We start from the raw sequence: 19,155 nt of genomic DNA on the forward strand, positions 1-19,155 counted from the left end.
GAGAGGGATCAGAGGAGAGGAGTCAGAGGAGAGAGGGGTCAGAGGTCAGAGAAGGGGTCAGAGGAGAGGAGTCAGAGGAGAGGGGTCAGAGGAGAGGAGTCAGAGGAGAGGAGTCAGAGGAGAGGAGTCAGAGGAGAGGGGTCAGAGGAGAGGGGTCAGAGGAGAGGAGTCAGAGAAGAGGGAGAGGAGTCAGAGGAGAGGAGTCAGAGGAGAGGAGTCAGAGAAGGAGAGGAGAGGGGTCAGAGGAGAGGAGGAGAGGGATCAGAGGAGAGGGGTCAGGGTCAGATGAGTCAGAGAAGAGGGGTCAGAGGAGAGGAGTCAGAGGAGAGGGGTCAGAGGAGAGGAGTCAGAGGAGAGGAGTCAGAGGAGAGGGGAGGAGAGGGGTCAGAGGAGAGGAGTCAGAGAGGGGTCAGAGGAGAGGGATCAGAGGAGAGGGGTCAGAAGAGAGGGGTCAGAGGAGAGGGGTCAGAGGAGAGGAGAGTCAGAGGAGTCAGAGGAGGAGTCAGAGGAGAGGAGTCAGAGGAGAGGAGTCAGAGGAGAGGAGTCAGAGGAGAGGGGTCAGAGGAGAGGAGTCAGAGGAGAGGGGTCAGAGGAGAGGAGTCAGAGGAGAGGAGTCAGAGGAGAGGGATCAGAGGAGAGGGAGAGAGGAGAGGGTCAGAGGAGAGGGGTCAGAGGAGAAGAGTCAGAGGAGAGGGATCAGAGGAGAGGGGTCAGAGGAGAGGAGTCAGAGGAGAGGGGTCAGAGGAGAGGTGTCAGAGGAGAGGAGTCAGAGGAGAGGAGTCAGAGGAGAGGAGTCAGAGGAGAGGAGTCAGAGGAGAGGGGTCAGAGAGGGGTCAGAGGGAGGGGTCAGAGAGAGGAGTCAGAGGAGAGGGGTCAGAGGAGAGGGGTCAGAGGAGACAAGTCAGAGGAGAGGGTCAGAGGAGAGGAGTCAGAGGAGAAGAGTCAGAGGAGAGGGGTCAGAGAAGAGAGGAGAGGGGTCAGAGAAGTCAGAGGAGAGGGGTCAGAGAAGAGGGGTCAGAGGAGAGGGGTCAGAGAAGTCAGAGGAGAGGGGTCAGAGGAGAGGAGTCAGAGGAGAGGAGTCAGAGGAGAGGAGTCAGAGGAGTCAGAGAGTCAGAGGAGTCAGAGAAGAGGGGTCAGAGGAGAGGAGTCAGAGGAGAGGGGTCAGAGAGAGGAGTCAGAGGAGAGGAGTCAGAGGAGAGGGGTCAGAGGAGAGGGGTCAGAGGAGAGGGGTCAGAGGAGAGGGGTCAGAGGAGAGGGGTCAGAGAGAGTCAGAGGAGAGGAGTCAGAGGAGAGGAGTCAGAGGAGAAGAGTCAGAGGAGAAGAGTCAGAGGAGAAGAGTCAGAGGAGAGGGGTCAGAGGAGAGGAGTCAGAGGAGAGGATCAGAAGGGGTCAGAGAGAGGGGTCAGAGAAGAGGGTCAGAGAGAAGAGGGGTCAGAGAAGAGGGGTCAGAGGAGAGGGGTCAGAGGAGTCAGAGAAGAGGGGTGAGAGAAGTCAGAGGAGAGGGGTCAGAGGAGTCAGAGAGAGTCAGAGGAGTCAGAGGAGAGAGGGATCAGAGGAGAGGAGTCAGAGGAGTCAGAGAGAGGGTCAGAGGAGAGGGTCAGAGGAGTCAGAGGAGAGGGATCAGAGGAGGAGTCAGAGGAGTCAGAGGAGAGGGATCAGAGGAGAGGAGTCAGAGGAGTCAGAGAAAAGGGGTCAGGAGTCAGAGAAGAGGGGTCAGAGGAGAGGAGTCAGAGGAGAGGGGTCAGAGGAGAGGAGTCAGAGGAGAGGAAGAGGAGTCAGAGAAGAGGGGTCAGAAGTCAGAGGAGAGGGGTCAGAGGAGAGGAGTCAGAGGAGAGGAGTCAGAGGAGAGGAGTCAGAGTGGGATCAGAGGAGAGGAGTCAGAGGAGAGGAGTCAGAGGAGAGGGGTCAGAGGAGAGGGGTCAGAGGAGAGGGGTCAGAGGAGAGGAGTCAGAGGAGTGGGATCAGAGGAGAGGAGTCAGAGGAGAGGGGTCAGAGGAGAGGGGTCAGAGGAGAGGGGTCAGAGGAGAGGGGTCAGAGGAGAGGAGTCAGAGGAGAGGGGTCAGAGGAGTCAGAGAAAAGGGGTCAGAGGAGTCAGAGAAGAGGGGTCAGAGGAGAGGAGTCAGAGGAGAGGGGTCAGAGGAGAGGAGTCAGAGGTGTGTTATCCAGATGGTAGCTTCAGATGATTGGCTGATCGATCGACCCCTCCACTGTCCCCATTACTCTCCTCTCTGTGTCTCGGTCTATTGATTTCCACAGACCCACACAGTCTCCCTCACCTTCCTCTGTGTGAGCCTCTGTCTGTTGAGCAGGAACACAGCGTTGTCCACCACCACCAGACTGACCATGGCTCCTGGGTCTCCTCTCACCTGGAAGTTGAACCCTCTCCCTGGGTGGTAGTACTCTAAGGGCCTGGAGCCAGCTGGACCAACACTCAACTGGGGCGGGGGGCAATGATATTTGAATTGTCTTTATTCATTTGGAACTTCTGTGAGTGTAATGTTTACTGTTAATTTGTATTGTTTATTTTACTTTTGTTTGTTATCTACTTGCTTTGGCAATGTTAACATATGTTTCCCATGCCAATAAAGCCCTTACATTGAATTGAATTGAAATGAGAGGAAAGAGAGTGGAACATGAGAAGCTGGTTGTTGAACCCTTTCCCTGGGTTGTCCAGTCCACTCACCGCCCCAACACAGGCATCCTCCACATCCACCCACACAGAATCAGCCACCACCTCCGAAGTCCCCGCCCACGGCAGCATGTAGAATGCCACAACGCGAAATGAGGGCATCATCTCCTTGGTAACGGTCAACAGAACGTTGGTCATGTCCTGACCTCCGACCTCTAGTCTCTTGGCAACGATGATTTTGCCCTTGTTCAACACCTGTAGGAGGAGTTTGAGACACACTTCATTTTGTTCACTAAATATTTCCTTTGGGGACAGACAAAGGTACATTTTGAAGACAGAGCTACAACTACAGTGGGGAGAACAAGTATTTGATGCACTGCCGATTTTGCAGGTTTTCCTACTTACAAAGCATGTAGAGGTCTGTAATTTCTATCCTAGGTATACTTCAACTTTGATAGACGGAATCTAAAACAAAAATTCAGAAAATCACATTGTATGATTTTTAAGTAATTAATTAGGATTTTATTGCATGACATAAGTATTTGATACATCAAAAAGCAGAACTTAATATTTGGTACAGAAACCTTTGTTTGCAATTACAGAGGTCATACACGTCCTGTAGTTCTTGACCAGGTTTGCACACACTGCAGCAGGGATGTTGGCCCACTCCTCCATACAGTCCTTCTCCAGATCCTTCAGGTTTAGGGGCTGTCGCTGGGCAATACGGACTTTCAGCTCCCTCCAAAGATTTTCTATTGGGTTCAGGTCTGGAGACTGGCTAGGCCACTCCAGGACCTTGAGATGCTTCTTATGGAGCCACTCCTTAGTTGGCTTGGCTGTGTGTTTCGGGTTGTTGTCATGCTGGAAGACCCAGCCACGACCCATCTTCAATGCTCTTACAGATCGAAGGAGGTTGTTGGCCAAGATCTCACGATATATGGCCCCATCCATCTTCTCCTCAATATGGTGCAGTCGTCCTGTCCATTTTGCAGAAAAGCATCACCAAAGAATGATGTTTCCACCTGCTTAACGGTTGGGATGGTGTTCTTGGGGTTGTACTCATGCTTCTTCTTCCTCCAAACACGGCGAGTGGAGTTTAGACCAAAAAGCTCTATTTTTGTCTCATCAGACCACATGACCTTCTCCCATTCCTCCTCTGGATCATCCAGATGGTCATTGGCAAACTTCAGATGGGCCTGGACATGTGCTGGCTTGAGCAGGGGGACCTTGCGTGCGCTGCAGGATTTTAATCCATGACGGCGTAGTGTGTTACTAATGGTTTTCTTTGAGACTGTGGTCTGAGCTCTCTTCAGGTCATTGACCAGGTCCTGCCGTGTAGTTCTGGGATGATCCCTCACCTTCCTCATGCTCATTGATGCCCCACGAGGTGAGATCTTGCATGGAGCCCCAGACCGAGGGTGATTGACCTTCATCTTGAAATTCTTCCATTTTCTATTAATTGCTCCAACAGTTGTTGCCTTTTCACCAAGCTGCTTGCCTATTGTCCTGTAGCCCATCCCAGCCTTGTGCAGGTCTACAATTTTATCTCTGATGTCCTTACACAGCTCCCTGGTCTTGGCCATTGTGGAGAGGTTGTAGTCTGTTTGATTGAGTGTGTGGACAGGTGTCTTTTATACAGGTAACGAGTTCAAACAGGTGCAGCTAATACAGGTAATGAGTGGAGAACAGGGGAGCTTCTTAAAGAAAAACTAACAGGTCTGTGAGAGCCGGAATTCTTACTGGTTGGTAGGTGATCAAATACTTATGTCATGCAATAAAATGCAAATGTATTACTTAAAAATCATACAATGTGATTTTCTGGATTTTTGTTTTAGATTCCGTCTCTCACAGTTGAAGTGTACCTATGATAAAAATTACAGATCTCTACATGCTTTGTAAGTAGGAAAACCTGCAAAATCGGCAGTGTCTCAAATACTTGTTCTCCCCACTGTATGTAAATGTTTAAGCTCTATACGGTACCAACATATGGTTGAAAATATAAATATACAGGAGTAACTTGAAAAGACTTGATTTTGGATTGTAAAAAATCTGGACCATTTCAGTTTGCACTCACCAGCTGTTCCATTCAATTGTATGCTACTCCATTGTACTATATCCACTCACCAGGTATGTGAGGTGAGTGATGAGTTCCCTGTGGGCCTCGTCAGCAGTGTTGATGTGTAGACTGAGGCCAAGGCTCTGCCCCAGAGAGACTGTGGTGGTCCCAGTGGAGATATACAGGTAGTTCTGTCTCTGTCGGTCAAAGGGTGTGTAGGGGTGAAGGGTCATCTGCTGTCTGGCCTGCTGCTCTGGCTGTAGGCCCGTCTGTTTGGTCTCAGCCTGTGTGTTTAGGATTTACAGGACACACACATGAAAACCAAGACACACACACACATGCTCGCACAGCCATACACAGATACACACACGTACACAAGTACACAGAAACAGACAGGCAAAGTTTTGCTTATGAACACTTAAGAACCGATAGTTGTGATAACTGCTTAGGGCATTACTGAGGGTTGATATAGCTGGTTATACTTGATTATAAGCACCATTAGCTCTACTGAGTGTGATTATAGAAGGTTATAGCAGGTTATAGCTGGTTATAAGCTCTGTTAGGGGTACTTACAGTGATGGTCTGCGGGTGTATCTCAGTAAGCATGTTATTTTAATTGGTTATAAGCACTTATAGCTGGTTATAAGCACCATTAGCTCTAGTGAGGGTGGTGATAGCAGGTTATAGCTGGTTATAAGCCCTGTTAGCGGTACTCACAGTGATGATCTGAGGGCCTAGCTCAGCAGGCATGTTGATGGCGGTCCTGATGGTGCCACGGTGGCTGGTGATTGGGTTGGCCAGGAGGCTCACCTGGACCGGGACATTATGAGCCGGGGAACCATCCTGGAAACTCACCTGGATCTGAAGAACACCGTTAGAACCTGTTAGAAGGTAACCTGATCCACCACCCTGACCACTGCGCTCTCATTTCTTTTAACAGAATGTAAGCTTGTGAGATGAGGATGGTAGAACGAGGCTAGTTAGAAGAACCTGTTAGAAGGTAACCTGATCCACCACCCTGACCACTGCGCTCTCGTTTCTTTTAACAGAATGTAAACTTGTGAGATGAGGATGGTAGAACGAGGCTAGTTAGAAGAACCTGTTAGAGATATAAAACACTTTATACCTGGATCTGAACCAGACTCTCTTATCTCAGAATGATATTATTACATTGCATCTCTATGGCTCTTATCTCCAACGACTTATAATTCATTCCCATAATTTGGATCCTTTCTGTCTATCAGGCGTTGATGTTGTGAGTTTACCATGACGTCGAAGGGCAAGCCAGGCTTGTAGTACTTTGGTGTTTCTATGAAGGAGAGGACGTAAGGGGACTTCACTATCTTAATACCAGACTTCTCTGCCTCCACCAGGTCACTGCCTATAGAGGAGTAGAAAGATACAACACTGTGTTAGCCCGCTGAGTCAAAGTTTAGGCGTTAGCTTGGGGAGCTACCACAAGTCTTTAGGTCTCAAGCAAGGTTTTAAATCAATCCTACCATAGTTTGATCGACTGGGTTCTAACCTAGGCATTAGCTTGGGAAGCTAACGTAAGTCATCAGGTTTTGGATAGCCTGCATCTGACCTTTTTCATTCGAAGGTCCATTGTAATTTAACTAAACTCAACTTAATATCTATAAAACTTGATTGACCTTACCTGATTTGGTCAGCACTGAGGCCTTGACGTAAATAGAGCTTCCAACCAGGGAGCTGAGGTCGGGGTAGGCCTTCCTGATCTCCTCCATGGTCAATGTAGCGGTGCCATGCTGCAGCTGAAATGAAGGAAAGAAAATGGCAGTTGTTGTTGTATGTTTACATTTTACGCTGAATTGATCTTCCTTTGATGTGTGAGGTGTGTATGACTAAGTTGTGGAAAGGGTCTAGCACTTCATAATGTAGTGTACTACCAGTACTCACATTGGTGACCTGCTTGACCGATGGTAACCTCCTCTTCTCCTTGTTCACCTCCACCCCAAACATCACGTAGGCCGTTCCCTGGACATCTTCACCATACAGGTAGCTGTGACCAAAGAAATACAATTACTAGAACAGCCTCACCATACAGGTAGCTGTGACCAAAGAAATACAATTACTAGAACAGCCTCACCATACAGGTAGCTGTGACCAAAGAAATACAATTACTAGAACAGCCTCACCATACAGGTAGCTGTGACCATAGAAATACAATTACTAGAACAGCCTCACCATACAGGTAGCTGTGACCATAGAAATACAATTACTAGAACAGCCTCACCATACAGGTAGCTGTGACCAAAGAAATACAATTACTAGAACAGCCTCACCATACAGGTAGCTGTGACCATAGAAATACAATTACTAGATTGGCCTCACCATAAGGTAGCTGTGACCATAGAGCTAGAATTACTGGAACAGGCATTTCCATTCAAGTCAACAGTCGTTCTATGATGGGTGAGCTATTTTTGTGACAATTATCCATTATCACAACTATTATTACAGTGTTAATGTCGCTTTCACGTCCTGTCGGGAAACTGATATTTCCGACTTGCTTACTCGTTCGAGAACGATGATATCAGAGTTTCCCACTTGGGAAGTATCAGAATCAACCAACAGGAAGCTCTCCGCAAATAACTTAGGTTAATTTTAACTCTTGAGGTGCTGAGTATCTGAAATATCATGAACCCGACATTAGTAACACTTTGTCTGAAGGGGACCTACATAAGGGTTTCATAAACCCTACATAACACATTAATAAGCAATACAGTAGATCTACTTCAGTGTTACTAACCTGGCTGTGATCTCCACCACCAGCTCAGTATCATCCAGACAGAGGAAGGGTTTCATAAACCCTACATAACACATTAATAAGCAATACAGTAGATCTACTTCAGTGTTACTAACCTGGCTGTGATCTCCACCACCAGCTCAGTATCATCCAGATGGAGGAAGGGTTTCATAAACCCTACATAACACATTAATAAACAATACAGTAGGTCTACTTCAGTGTTACTAACCTGGCTGTGATCTCCACCACCAGCTCAGTATCATCCAGATGGAGGAAGGGTTTCATAAACCCTACATAACACATTAATAAGCAATACAGTAGGTCTACTTCAGTGTTACTAACCTGGCTGTGATCTCCACCACCAGCTCAGTATCATCCAGATGGAGGAAGGGTTTCATAAACCCTACATAACACATTAATAAGCAATACAGTAGATCTACTTCAGTGTTACTAACCTGGCTGTGATCTCCACCACCAGCTCAGTATCATCCAGATGGAGGAAGGGTTTCATAAACCCTACATAACACATTAATAAGCAATACAGTAGATCTACTTCAGTGTTACTAACCTGGCTGTGATCTCCACCACCAGCTCAGTATCATCCAGATGGAGGAAGGGTTTCATAAACCCTACATAACACATTAATAAGCAATACAGTAGATCTACTTCAGTGTTACTAACCTGGCTGTGATCTCCACCACCAGCTCAGTATCATCCAGATGGAGGAAGGGTTTCATAAACCCTACATAACACATTAATAAGCAATACAGTAGGTCTACTTCAGTGTTACTAACCTGGCTGTGATCTCCACCACCAGCTCAGTATCATCCAGACGGAGGAAGGGTTTCTTGGGAGTCAGTGTGACATTGAAAGCAGGCAGCACTGCAACAGAGCATTGTGTTAGCTCCCCAAGCTTCTGCCCAGGCTTTAGCTCAACGAGTAATAATATGGAGAGGGAACCACGTTGAATGACGCACAGGCACAGACATATTTACAAAGCTCTTCCACCTACCGTATTTCTTCACCTCAAACTCACTACTGAACTTGTTCTGTTGCCAGTTGTCAAATTTTGCAATGATCTTCCACGTTCCCTCACTATGACACACACACACACACACACACACACACACACACACACACACACACACACACACACACACACACACACGTATTAGCATTAGTAAATGGCAGTAGGATAGTGGTAACACTTTGTATGGACATCCTGTTCATATATTATTCCAAGCACATTTATAACGGCTTATGAGTTATAACTGCTCATAACGACTACATTCATAGAGAATTATGACCAGGCGGCATAATGATTTATAAAGCAAAGTGTTACATATTTGAAAACCAGGCTTGAGTCCTCATATCAGGCTAGAATCCTCATACCAGTCTAGAAACTTCATAATGTTCCTGACTTACTTGACTATGTCAGGTAGAACGTGAGTATCAGCAAAGATTCCATTGTTAGCTCTGGTCCTGGAGGTCTGTTTCACTACGACGCCGTCTGAATTCTGACACACACACACACACACACACACACACACACACACACACACACACACACACACACACACACACACACACACACCTTAAATCGTATGAAATATTTGTATTTCTAAAACATAATGAAGTGTTACTTTATATCATTTAAGACATGTAGGCTAAAGGGCATGTGATGAACTTTTAGCCACCTGGAATTCAATGGTGATGGAGCTGTTGAAGGCCTGGAAGGTAGGTGTAGACACAAAGGCCCTGCAGAGTACTGCAGAGAGAGAGAGGGAGAGAGATCAGACAGACTGAGAGAGACACGCCATTCATCATTCACATGAACCTATCATGCCATTGAGAACATCCCTCTCTCCCTCATCCCGCTCACCAGTGTCTCCAGGTTTGTAGAGGGGCTTGTCTGTCTGGATGAAGATGTATCCAGAGTGGAAGGAGACCAGAACAGCCTGTTCAGCTTCGTGGTAGCCCCCAAACTCTGCTTTCACATACACATACTGGTTCCTGGACGACTCCTCATTCCCCTTGTCCAGACGCTCGGAGGGGAGCTGGGAGGGGAAGAACAAGTATTTTATAAGCAGATATTAGCCTTTATAATGTCTTGGAGGTTCATGGCAGTTATTTATTCTGGATCATAAAGACAGTATAATAAGGCATTATACGGGGGACATACATACTCATGACAAGTCTTAATCACCTGTATGGTCTACTCTTGAGGGTGAGGGGAATTTAACTGAATCACCTGTATGGTCTTGAGGGTGTGGTGAATTGAACTGAATCTAATGGAATCACCTGTATGGTCTTGAGGGTGTGGTGAATTGAACTGAATCTAATGGAATCACCTGTATGGTCTAGTCTTGAGGGTGAGGTGAATTGAACTGAATCTAATGGAATCACCTGTATGATCTTGAGGGTGTGGTGAATTGAACTGAATCTAATGGAATCACCTGTATGGTCTAGTCTTGAGGGTGAGGTGAATTGAACTGAATCTAATGGAATCATCTGTATGATCTTGAGGGGGTGGTGAATTGAACTGAATCTAATGGAATCACCTGTATGATCTTGAGGGTGTGGTGAATTGAACTGAATCTAATGGAATCACCTGTATGGTCTTGAGGGGGTGGTGAATTGAACTGAATCTAATGGAATCACCTGTATGGTCTTGAGGGGGTGGTGAATTGAACTGAATCTAATGGAATCACCTGTATGATCTTGAGGGGGTGGTGAATTGAACTGAATCTAATGGAATCACCTGTATGATCTTGAGGGTGTGGTGAATTGAACTGAATCTAATGGAATCACCTGTATGATCTTGAGGGTGTGGTGAATTGAACTGAATCTAATGGAATCACCTGTATGATCTTGAGGGTGTAGTGAATTTAACTGAATCACCTTTATGATCTTGAGGGTGTGGTAGCTGTTCGCCGGGCCAAGTGTGACGGTGTCCTGCAGGAGCTGGTACCTCCTCTCCGGGTAGTTGAGGACTGTTATGGTGACGGTGACAGGGCTGTTAAGGCCATGGGATTCTAAATAGATTGACTCCTCACTGTCTGTTCTCAGAATGTTAGGGGCTAGGAGGATGAACCTGGGGTGAGGGGGAGAAGAGAGGAGGCGAGGGTGGAGGTACAAGAGAGAGGAGAAGGGATGAGAGGGAGAACAGGGAGAGGATTAAGGAGGGAGAGTAAGAGAGAGTGAGAAGATCACTTTTTTATTTTATAATCTTACCCATTTGGCAAACTTTGACATGCATACAGTAGAGTAGTATTTTAGTAACCGAAAGGATTGCCTTTTGTGTTTATAAAGATACTTTTGGGAGCACTGTACCTTGGTTCCAGACTGGTGTGGTCTTTTGGATTTCTTCTACTGTAAATAAATGAAGCATTGTTTTTTCCTTTAATGCCAACATTTGGTAGTGCGACATGAGGGTTCAACAAGGTAGAGAAGATTCTGTACTCACTCATGAAGATCAAAATACATGTCAAGGTCCATATATCCAAATCTGAATGGGCACATTGAGTGTTGTATACATTTCAGACAACTGCATTGTTCTTAGACTGATATTACTAATAATACATTATTGATCATTATCATTACATATTGTAGTTACGTGTTATTGTGAATTAGGAATATAGGGAATATTTAGATTTGGGCTGAATTAGAATAAATAGAATTGAAGAGATAATAATCATAGACCCTACCGGCGGCGATCCCATGGACTCAGTCGCATCCTAAAAAGTTGAGAAATACATCTGTTAAAAATGTGACAGTCAGGGAGTACAGTTTAAAACAGCCCAGAAACAAGTAAAAAATAACTATATTTTAGTATTTTGATTAGCCCACTGTGTAATATACAACCCCAAGAAATCGCACCTGTCGGCAGTCAAGTTTAAGAAATAGCGCTTTTAGTAGAGAGCAAAAACGTAGTATGGTCTACGGCAGCAAAATGAAAAGTTGAGAAAGGAAAACTTACCGTTCTCGGTTTGGGTTGTTGAATATTTGGGCGCAACAGCTACAGAAAACACAAACCAACAAAATGTGGAGCAGTGTCCCCTCTGCCATTCTGACAGTGTATGGAACTAAACTCTCACGACACTGGGGACAGAACTCTTTCACACAGAGACAACACCCCCCCCCAGCCCCCAAAGAGTGATATTTTGGCAGACTATATTCAAGCAATACCTATCCCTCTTTTAATTGGTGACCAAATGCAGCTAAGCTTCAAATATGCTAAGAGGTCAGTTGCTTTTGTAATCATGTAACATACCCCAAATAGTATGCCTCCTCTGCGTGTGTGTGTGTAGCAAAGACAGAACATTTGATATTCCCAGTATGAATCATACATGACTGGGATCCATGGCTGTGCATTATGTTCTAAGTTAGCTTGATCATGGCTTATAGTTTCTATAAAGAAAATACAAAAACAACATTGATTTACAGCGAGAGCCGCAAAGGCCCGGATATTTATCAGATGAAATGAAATGTACATTTATTACCAAGAGCAATGTGGACATTCACTGCATATCAGAGGACAACTGTTTTCAATGACATTCGTATAATCACTCCACTCTGTATAATACACGACTCAATACAACTGGAAAACAACCTCTCGTCCATGGTTATTTAGGGTGAAAAGATCCCGTTGTCAAACACATACTGTACCTTCAGTCCCAGTCTCACACACACACACACATTTTGGCCATAGAGCAAACTGTCTCGTAGCCGGTTTACACCAGACTGAATGCAGCGCTCACCATTGTTTCAATACACATAGAAAGTGGGTACACATGGATGCACATCACAACGATAAAATGTAAACCAAACAGGAGACAACTTAGACATTTTGAATACATTCTATTGACACAGAAGCACTACTGTACCTAGCAAAATAGTGTCGCAGCGACTAAACCATTTTAGCAGGCTAGCTTATCATTTTGGCTAACGATGGGGAAAAACAATTCTCAAATGTACCGTTAATTAGCCACCGCAAAAACTCTTTTGCTAGCAAACACTGCAGCGGGATCTATGACATCTCCACTTTCCAAGCATATCGAGCTCAGCATTCAGTCTGTTTTAACCAGGCTAAAAGGTCTGGTTTGTCTAACACAAAGTCAACAGTCCATCCTCATACTCCTAGGTCTGGCTTCAGGGTGATGTTTACCATAGCTACAGATCTAGGATCAGATTCCCCTCCCCCAACATTAACTATTTAGTGGAGGAAAGTCAAAACTGACTCAAGATCAGCATCTAGGGGAAACTTCACCCTACACCCCGGGGTCGGAGTCGGAGGAGTCACTGTAGTCTGCAACCAGTGACGTCCTCAACACCCCAGAGCAACCACTGTCACGGTCCTCCAGTACTGTCCCACAATCCTCTCCTTTCGATCGTCCTCTGTCCTCTTCTTCTGTGGTGGTGTTAAGAATCTGCATATCCAGAGATCTCATGTGAGTTTCAACCATTTCCTGTCTCTGCTCAGGCTGTGCAACTCCCAAATCTGTCCCCCCAGTCCTTTGTGTTTGTGCAACCTGTAACTCCTTCCCCTCCGGCGAGAGACTGTTTCCCAGATCATTGGTTCCTGGGTCTGATTTCCTGCGTGAGACTGTAGCGCAGGCCTCTGGTTTGTTTCCAGAGCCCTCGGTCCTCCTGTGGATAACCACACACACACTATCAATCAACTGTGTAGCAAATATGGTGAACCCACTGCAACAGGTTAGCACAACAAAAAGGTGGCTTGGGTTACATGAACATTACTGGGCCTGTTTTCACAAAGCGTTTCAGAGTAGAAGTACTGATCTAGGGTCAGCTCCCTCCTGTCCATGTAATCTTATTCATTATGATCCAGAAGGGAAAACTGATTCAAACAAAATGATGTTGATAGATCCACTAACATTCATGTAAATTGTAAAGTCTTTTGACTAGTTGTGTGTTGGGCCCAAGGAAGATTATCTGTCGTCATTGGCGTCACAAATAGGGAAATTCTAATTCACCCATTCATTGACCTACCTCCTTATGAGACTGTGTGGGTTAGGGGAGGAGACTTGGGGACCCAGGGCTTTGGCCACAGCAGCACCTTTCCCCTGTAGGCCCAGCTTCTGAAGTAGGCTGCCTGCAGCGCTACCTGGTGGCAGAGTGGGGGAACTGAACCAGGAGCGGCTAGAGATCTCCTTCCGCTTGTAGTTCTGCCTGTCATCGTAGGCTAGAGGAAGGGGATGAGGAGAGAAGGCATGGTGTTCTTTTATGAAAAAGTAGTGTGTGTTTGTGCGTGCCTGTGATATAGTGTGTATAAACAGTGTGTGATTGAGAGAGTCTGGTTTAGAGTGCATTATTATTCTCTGTGTGTGTGATGTACATGCCCACTTACAGTCAGGAGCTGTGTAGGTGAGCAGTGCTGCTAGTTTCTTGTCCTCCTCTTTCTCAGGCAGCAGAGGGATGGACAGATTTGTCCTCTTTCTCACGGCGTTGTCTTTCTCCTCCTCCTCCGCCATCACTTTCTTCTCAGTCTGCGTATTAGATCAGTGGAGATGAACAGTTAAGTCAGCAACCCTACACCTATCCACCCTATTTACACAACGTCCCATTGAGATACATCTCCTTTACAAGGGGCTTCTCACATCCTCGCCGCCTTTTAAACCATACTGGAGGAAAAACTCCCAAGGTCCCTCCACACTGACCTACTTCTCCAATGCGTTTTAAGGAGGAAAGGACATAGGATGAGGAATCAAGGAAAAAACTATTTGACAAAGAGTCCAAGTAATTCCATGGGCGAATCCCAATCCTCTCTCTTTCCTCCTGAAGTGTGCATTCGTTCACTACTCCCCACAAATGTAAAAGCATTGGATTGGTGTAGGCATGGCTAGACGAGAGGGAGGCGAACAAGTGTACACTTCAGGAGAAGGGTAGAGAATGTGGCCTCGAGTGCATTGTAAATTGTAATTACTTCGCTACTATGGCCTATTTATTGCCCTACCACCTCACGCCATTTGCACACACTGTATATAGACTTCCTTTTTTTTCTATTTGGTTATTGACTGTGCGCTTGTTTATCCCATGTGTAACTAACTCTGTGTTGTCTGTTCACACTGCTTTGCTTTATCTTGGCCAGGTCGCAGTTGTAAATGAGAAATTGTACTCAACTAGCCTACGTGGTTAAATAAAGGTGAAATAAAATAAATAAACAGTTATGATCTGAATGCAGTGCATTTACCCTGAACTTCCTGCGGAGCTTGCTGTTGAGTATGAAGTCGTCCTTCCATCCAGCCTGGTGATCTTGTAGCTCAGACAGAGAGGGAAGAGCCTTCCTCAGTTTCTCCTTGTCCTTACCACCATGGTCCAGCTTATACATGGGGTCCGTCTCTAACTTCTCCTTCTCACTACGCTCTGGGGAGACACACAGAGGGAGGAGGGACAGGAAGGGGGGGGTATAGGGGGTGGTAGAGAGAGGGGAATAAGTGGGGTAGGTGAGAAAAGAAGAGAGCACATGAGAGATAAAGGGAAGACAATGAGGCCTAAGAAATTAGCAGATAAGACACAGAAATGGAGGAATAAAGGAACTGATATCAATAGTGCCATTGTTGGAAGATAATCGGAGTCAATTCTGTTTTGGGGTTTGACATATTAAAGAATAAGAGGTCGCGACTAAAAGGTGGCCGAAAGGCCAAATGTCATTAGTTGCCAGGGATGAGGATGTTCGTTGTCGGCCATATCCCATCCTTCCTCTCACACACCTAACAGAATGTAAAGGTCAACGAGGAGAAATGAGTTACCTGTAGTGAGGATCTGTTCATTGTCAGCCATGTCCCATCTCTCCTCCTTCCGCTGCGCGCCGCACACGATGACGTAATCACAGGTGGCCGGGTCCGTCTGCATCTCAATGTAGTTCACACACAGGTGACACTTCATCCGGAACCTGAAGAGGAGCACACAGGTAAACCGACACAGATGTATGTATTGGCCTTCAGTGTGTGTGTGTGTGTGTGAGATGTGTCTGGTCTCACCTGTAGATTGGCGTGGTGTAGTAGTTCCCCACTTTCTTCTTCTCAGCGTTATAACGTACACCTGAGTGACACAAATGTATGATAAGAAATGACTGTATTTGATTATGTTTCTGAAAAAGGAAAACGTATAGCAACTTGCTGGAAAACTGAGAATGGAAGAGAGAGCTTACCCATGCCGATGTGATTCTTGCAGCCATCACACCAGATATTATAGGGCATCTCAAACCTGTGAAAATACATAGACAAGAGTCAGTTTCCTGTAACCCTCCTGTAACCACTGAATTTGATGTTTGTGTTACTGACCGGATGATGAGGATACCCTGGGACAGTTTCCTGGCCCTCTCTCGTAGAGCATGGGTTCCATGGTAACCATTGAGGGAGCCATGCTAGAGAGAGGGAGGGGGAGAAATGGAAAGGGGGAAAAGAGTCAGAGTGAGAACAGGTTAAAAGAGGCTCACATGTAGACTGATTTCTTAAACCCATTAACCTATCGCGCATCTATTATATGTGATGATGGTCAGTAGTCATATTTACCTTCTGTGGGTCGAAGTCCGGAGGGTAGTAATGGTTTTGTCCTTTCCTCTCACCCTGAGAAAGGAAACATGGAAAAGGAGGAAAGTGTGAACACCTAGTCAGTATTCAACACACTAGTAGTTAACAGTGCTCTTTTGTCCAGCTGGTGGCACCAGATCCTCTACATGGATAAGGGGAAGGGGGAATAGCTAGTCAGTTGTACAACTCCCGCATTTAACCCAACCTTTCTGAATCAGATAGGTACTGCCTTTAAATCAACATCCTCGTCACGGGACCCAGTGAGCAGTTGTTGTTGGGGGTCAGCTGCCTTGCTCAAGGGCAGAACGGCAGATTTTTCCACCTTACCGGCTCGGAGATTCGAAACAGCGACCTTTCGGTTGCTGGCCCAACGCTCTTAACCGAGGAAACCTGGTGCCACCAGTGGGGCTTCCTCGCCGAGGAAACCTGGTGCCACCAGTGGGGCTTCCTCGCCGAGGAAACCTGGTGCCACCAGTGGGGCTTCCTCGCCGAGGAAACCTGGTGCCACCAGTGGGGCTTCCTCGCCGAGGAAACCTGGTGCCACCAGTGGGGCTTCCTCGCCGAGGAAACCTGGTGCCACCAGTGGGGCTTCCTCGCCGAGGAAACCTGGTGCCACCAGTGGGGCTTCCTCGCCGAGGAAACCTGGTGCCACCAGTGGGGCTTCCTCGCCGAGGAAACCTGGTGCCACCAGTGGGGCTTCCTCGCCGAGGAAACCTGGTGCCACCAGTGGGGCTTCCTCGCCGAGGAAACCTGGTGCCACCAGTGGGGCTTCCTCGCCGAGGAAACCTGGTGCCACCAGTGGGGCTTCCTCGCCGAGGAAACCTGGTGCCACGAGGAAACCTGGTGCCACCAGTGGGGCTTCCTCGCCGAGGAAACCTGGTGCCACCAGTGGGGCCTCGCCGAGGAAACCTGGTGCCACCAGTGGGGCTTCCTCACCGAGGAAACCTGGTGCCACCAGTGGGGCTTCCTCGCCGAGGAAACCTGGTGCCACCAGTGGGAAACCTGGTGCCACCAGTGGGGCTTCGCCGAGGAAACCTGGTGCCACCAGTGGGGCTTCCTCAGTGGGGCTTCCTCGCCGAGGAAACCTGGTGCCACCAGTGGGGCTTCCTCGCCGAGGAAACCTGGTGCCACCAGTGGGGCTTCCTCGCCGAGGAAACCTGGTGCCACCAGTGGGGCTTCCTCGCCGAGGAAACCTGGTGCCACCAGTGGGGCTTCCTCGCCGAGGAAACCTGGTGCCACCAGTGGGGCTTCCTCACCGAGGAAACCTGGTGCCACCAGTGGGGCTTCCTCACCGAGGAAACCTGGTGCCACCAGTGGGGCTTCCTCACCGAGGAAACCTGGTGCCACCAGTGGGGCTTCCTCACCGAGGAAACCTGGTGCCACCAGTGGGGCTTCCTCACCGAGGAAACCTGGTGCCACCAGTGGGGCTTCCTCACCGAGGAAACCTGGTGCCACCAGTGGGGCTTCCTCACCGAGGAAACCTGGTGCCACCAGTGGGGCTTCCTCACTGAGGAAACCTGGTGCCACCAGTGGGGCTTCCTCACTGAGGAAACCTGGTGCCACCAGTGGTGGACAAATACTAAAAGAGCTCATTTACAAGGACACTAATGTTCGCTACTAGTGTGTTGAACACATTTTGATGTGGCCTGGCAACTTACCATGTTGTTAGCTTGTACAGCGCACTAGAAGATAGCCGTTGTCACCTAGGGGAGAAAACACAGGGTCATAGCTTCGTTTTTGTGTTTACAAATGTTTGCACACCTTCAAGTTAGCCATCTAACTTAGACGTTCGAAATAAGATTGCTTATTTACAAGCACAACCGCTAGCATAGCTAACTAGTTCACGCTACCATCTTGAATAAAAAGCCAAACAACCGTTTTAGGAATGTAACAGGAGATGTGTGCCCATAATTAACACGAACTGTAATCGAAACATAACTGATTTCGAAGAAAAACAATTGAGATATCACAAAGTATCGTGCTCCTTACGGTTTTCCAAAGCATTAGCTAGCAGAACAAAATCGACAACAGTGCATACACAAAAACGTCACTTCCGTTTTGTGAGGAACGTCACACATTGGTGTCTGCTTTTTTTAATCGTCTCTGATTAATTGTGCCTGCACAAAGACTTCTACTTTTTGTGAAGATATTTTCGTATACTTATTTTTGTACCCCAAGACCCATTGGAAAAGTCCACAACTATGACAATTCACCTTTTTACCTCCCTCCTCTGTTGTAAGTTGTTATGATGGAAACCAGAGCGTCCATCAAAGTGAAGGGAGATGGGCAGTCAGGAGACAGGCCAAAACTCCTGGATAATATCAACATAACTCAGTTAGCATAGGCACTGGACTCTGGAGAAACCTCAGACTGTGTGTGTCTGCCAGGGGGGTTAGTTTTGACCTGGTGGATGTGCCAGAGACGTGAGGGATACCCACTACAGGTGTCTCCATAACAGAGAGAAGAAACAGTCTGGCAGGCAATGACTGAGAGTGGGAAAATATATTATCTCCATAATCATTCTATTTTGGATGTTGGTCTGACCTGGGTCAATACAGTATGTCAATTAGGCCTAGGCCTATGATAGAACAAGACTGTCTCTCCAGCTATGAAATTATTTTTTTATTTGAATTTCACATATCTCTGAATATGAAAATGTTTCCCCCACCAAAAAAGATTACAAAAGTAGCTTTATAGGCTACTGACTTCTATGTCAATTTGTATCTGCCCCTCACTCTCACTGTTTTCCTTTTTAATAAAAGCAATGACTACATTGGAAGAAAAGAGGCGTGGCCAGAGAAGAGGTCTGGGGAAATGATGGTGTCAGGATACAGCAAGAGGGAGGGAGGGAGGGAGGGGAGGGATACAGGGCGGGAGGGAGGGATGCAGGGTAAGGAATGGAAGGGAGAGATCAGGGATACAGCAAGAAGGATGGAGGGAGGGAGGGAGGGAGGGAGGGAGGGAGGGAGGGAGGGAGGGAGGGAGGGAGGGGAGGGAGGGAGGGATGCAGGGGAATGGAAGGGAGAGATCAGGGATACAGCAAGAAGGATGGAGGGAGGGAGGGAGGGAGGGATGCAGGGTAAGGAATGGAATGGAGAGATCAGGGATACAGCAAGAAGGATGGAGGGAGGGAGGGAGGGAGGGAGGGAGGGAG

At 47.2% G+C, this 19,155-nt stretch overlaps 2 protein-coding genes across 4 annotated transcripts in view; both read right to left on the reverse strand.

The window, feature by feature from the left end:
• Positions 1–11,578, reverse strand: part of LOC118378127 (venom factor-like) — a 48,209-nt gene extending 36,631 nt beyond the window's left edge. Inside the window, 17 exon segments of the mRNA XM_052527942.1 lie at positions 2,277–2,435; positions 2,684–2,884; positions 4,754–4,969; positions 5,403–5,546; positions 5,951–6,066; positions 6,343–6,457; positions 6,603–6,705; positions 8,244–8,331; positions 8,462–8,544; positions 8,875–8,966; positions 9,147–9,217; positions 9,332–9,506; positions 10,351–10,543; positions 10,783–10,821; positions 10,916–10,957; positions 11,157–11,186; positions 11,429–11,578. Of these exon segments, the coding sequence (XP_052383902.1) occupies positions 2,277–2,435; positions 2,684–2,884; positions 4,754–4,969; positions 5,403–5,546; positions 5,951–6,066; positions 6,343–6,457; positions 6,603–6,705; positions 8,244–8,331; positions 8,462–8,544; positions 8,875–8,966; positions 9,147–9,217; positions 9,332–9,506; positions 10,351–10,543; positions 10,783–10,821; positions 10,916–10,957; positions 11,157–11,186; positions 11,429–11,517 (1,956 nt within the window). The 5' untranslated portion in view covers positions 11,518–11,578.
• Positions 11,579–11,884: 306 nt separating this feature from the next.
• Positions 11,885–18,108, reverse strand: yju2b (YJU2 splicing factor homolog B). Of its 3 annotated transcripts, none has more exons than XM_052527943.1 (11): positions 17,991–18,108; positions 17,660–17,704; positions 15,984–16,037; positions 15,753–15,835; positions 15,620–15,675; positions 15,450–15,510; positions 15,219–15,361; positions 14,660–14,832; positions 13,817–13,955; positions 13,459–13,651; positions 11,885–13,098 (listed from the first exon to the last, which is right to left on the reverse strand). In XM_052527943.1, the coding sequence occupies exons 2-11, from the start codon at positions 17,660–17,662 to the stop codon at positions 12,720–12,722; spliced, it is 1,284 nt and encodes a 427-aa protein (XP_052383903.1). In that variant the 5' UTR covers positions 17,663–17,704; positions 17,991–18,108; the 3' UTR covers positions 11,885–12,719. The 3 variants fall into 3 exon arrangements, with proteins under 3 accessions (XP_052383903.1, XP_052383904.1, XP_052383905.1); XM_052527944.1 differs by lacking the exon at positions 17,991–18,108 and adding an exon at positions 17,852–17,961; XM_052527945.1 differs by lacking the exon at positions 17,991–18,108 and adding an exon at positions 17,877–17,895.
• Between the last annotated feature and the right edge of the window lie 1,047 nt (positions 18,109–19,155).

This window comes from Oncorhynchus keta, chromosome 10 (assembly GCF_023373465.1).
Source record: "Oncorhynchus keta strain PuntledgeMale-10-30-2019 chromosome 10, Oket_V2, whole genome shotgun sequence".
Classification (NCBI taxonomy): Eukaryota; Metazoa; Chordata; class Actinopteri; order Salmoniformes; family Salmonidae; genus Oncorhynchus; species Oncorhynchus keta.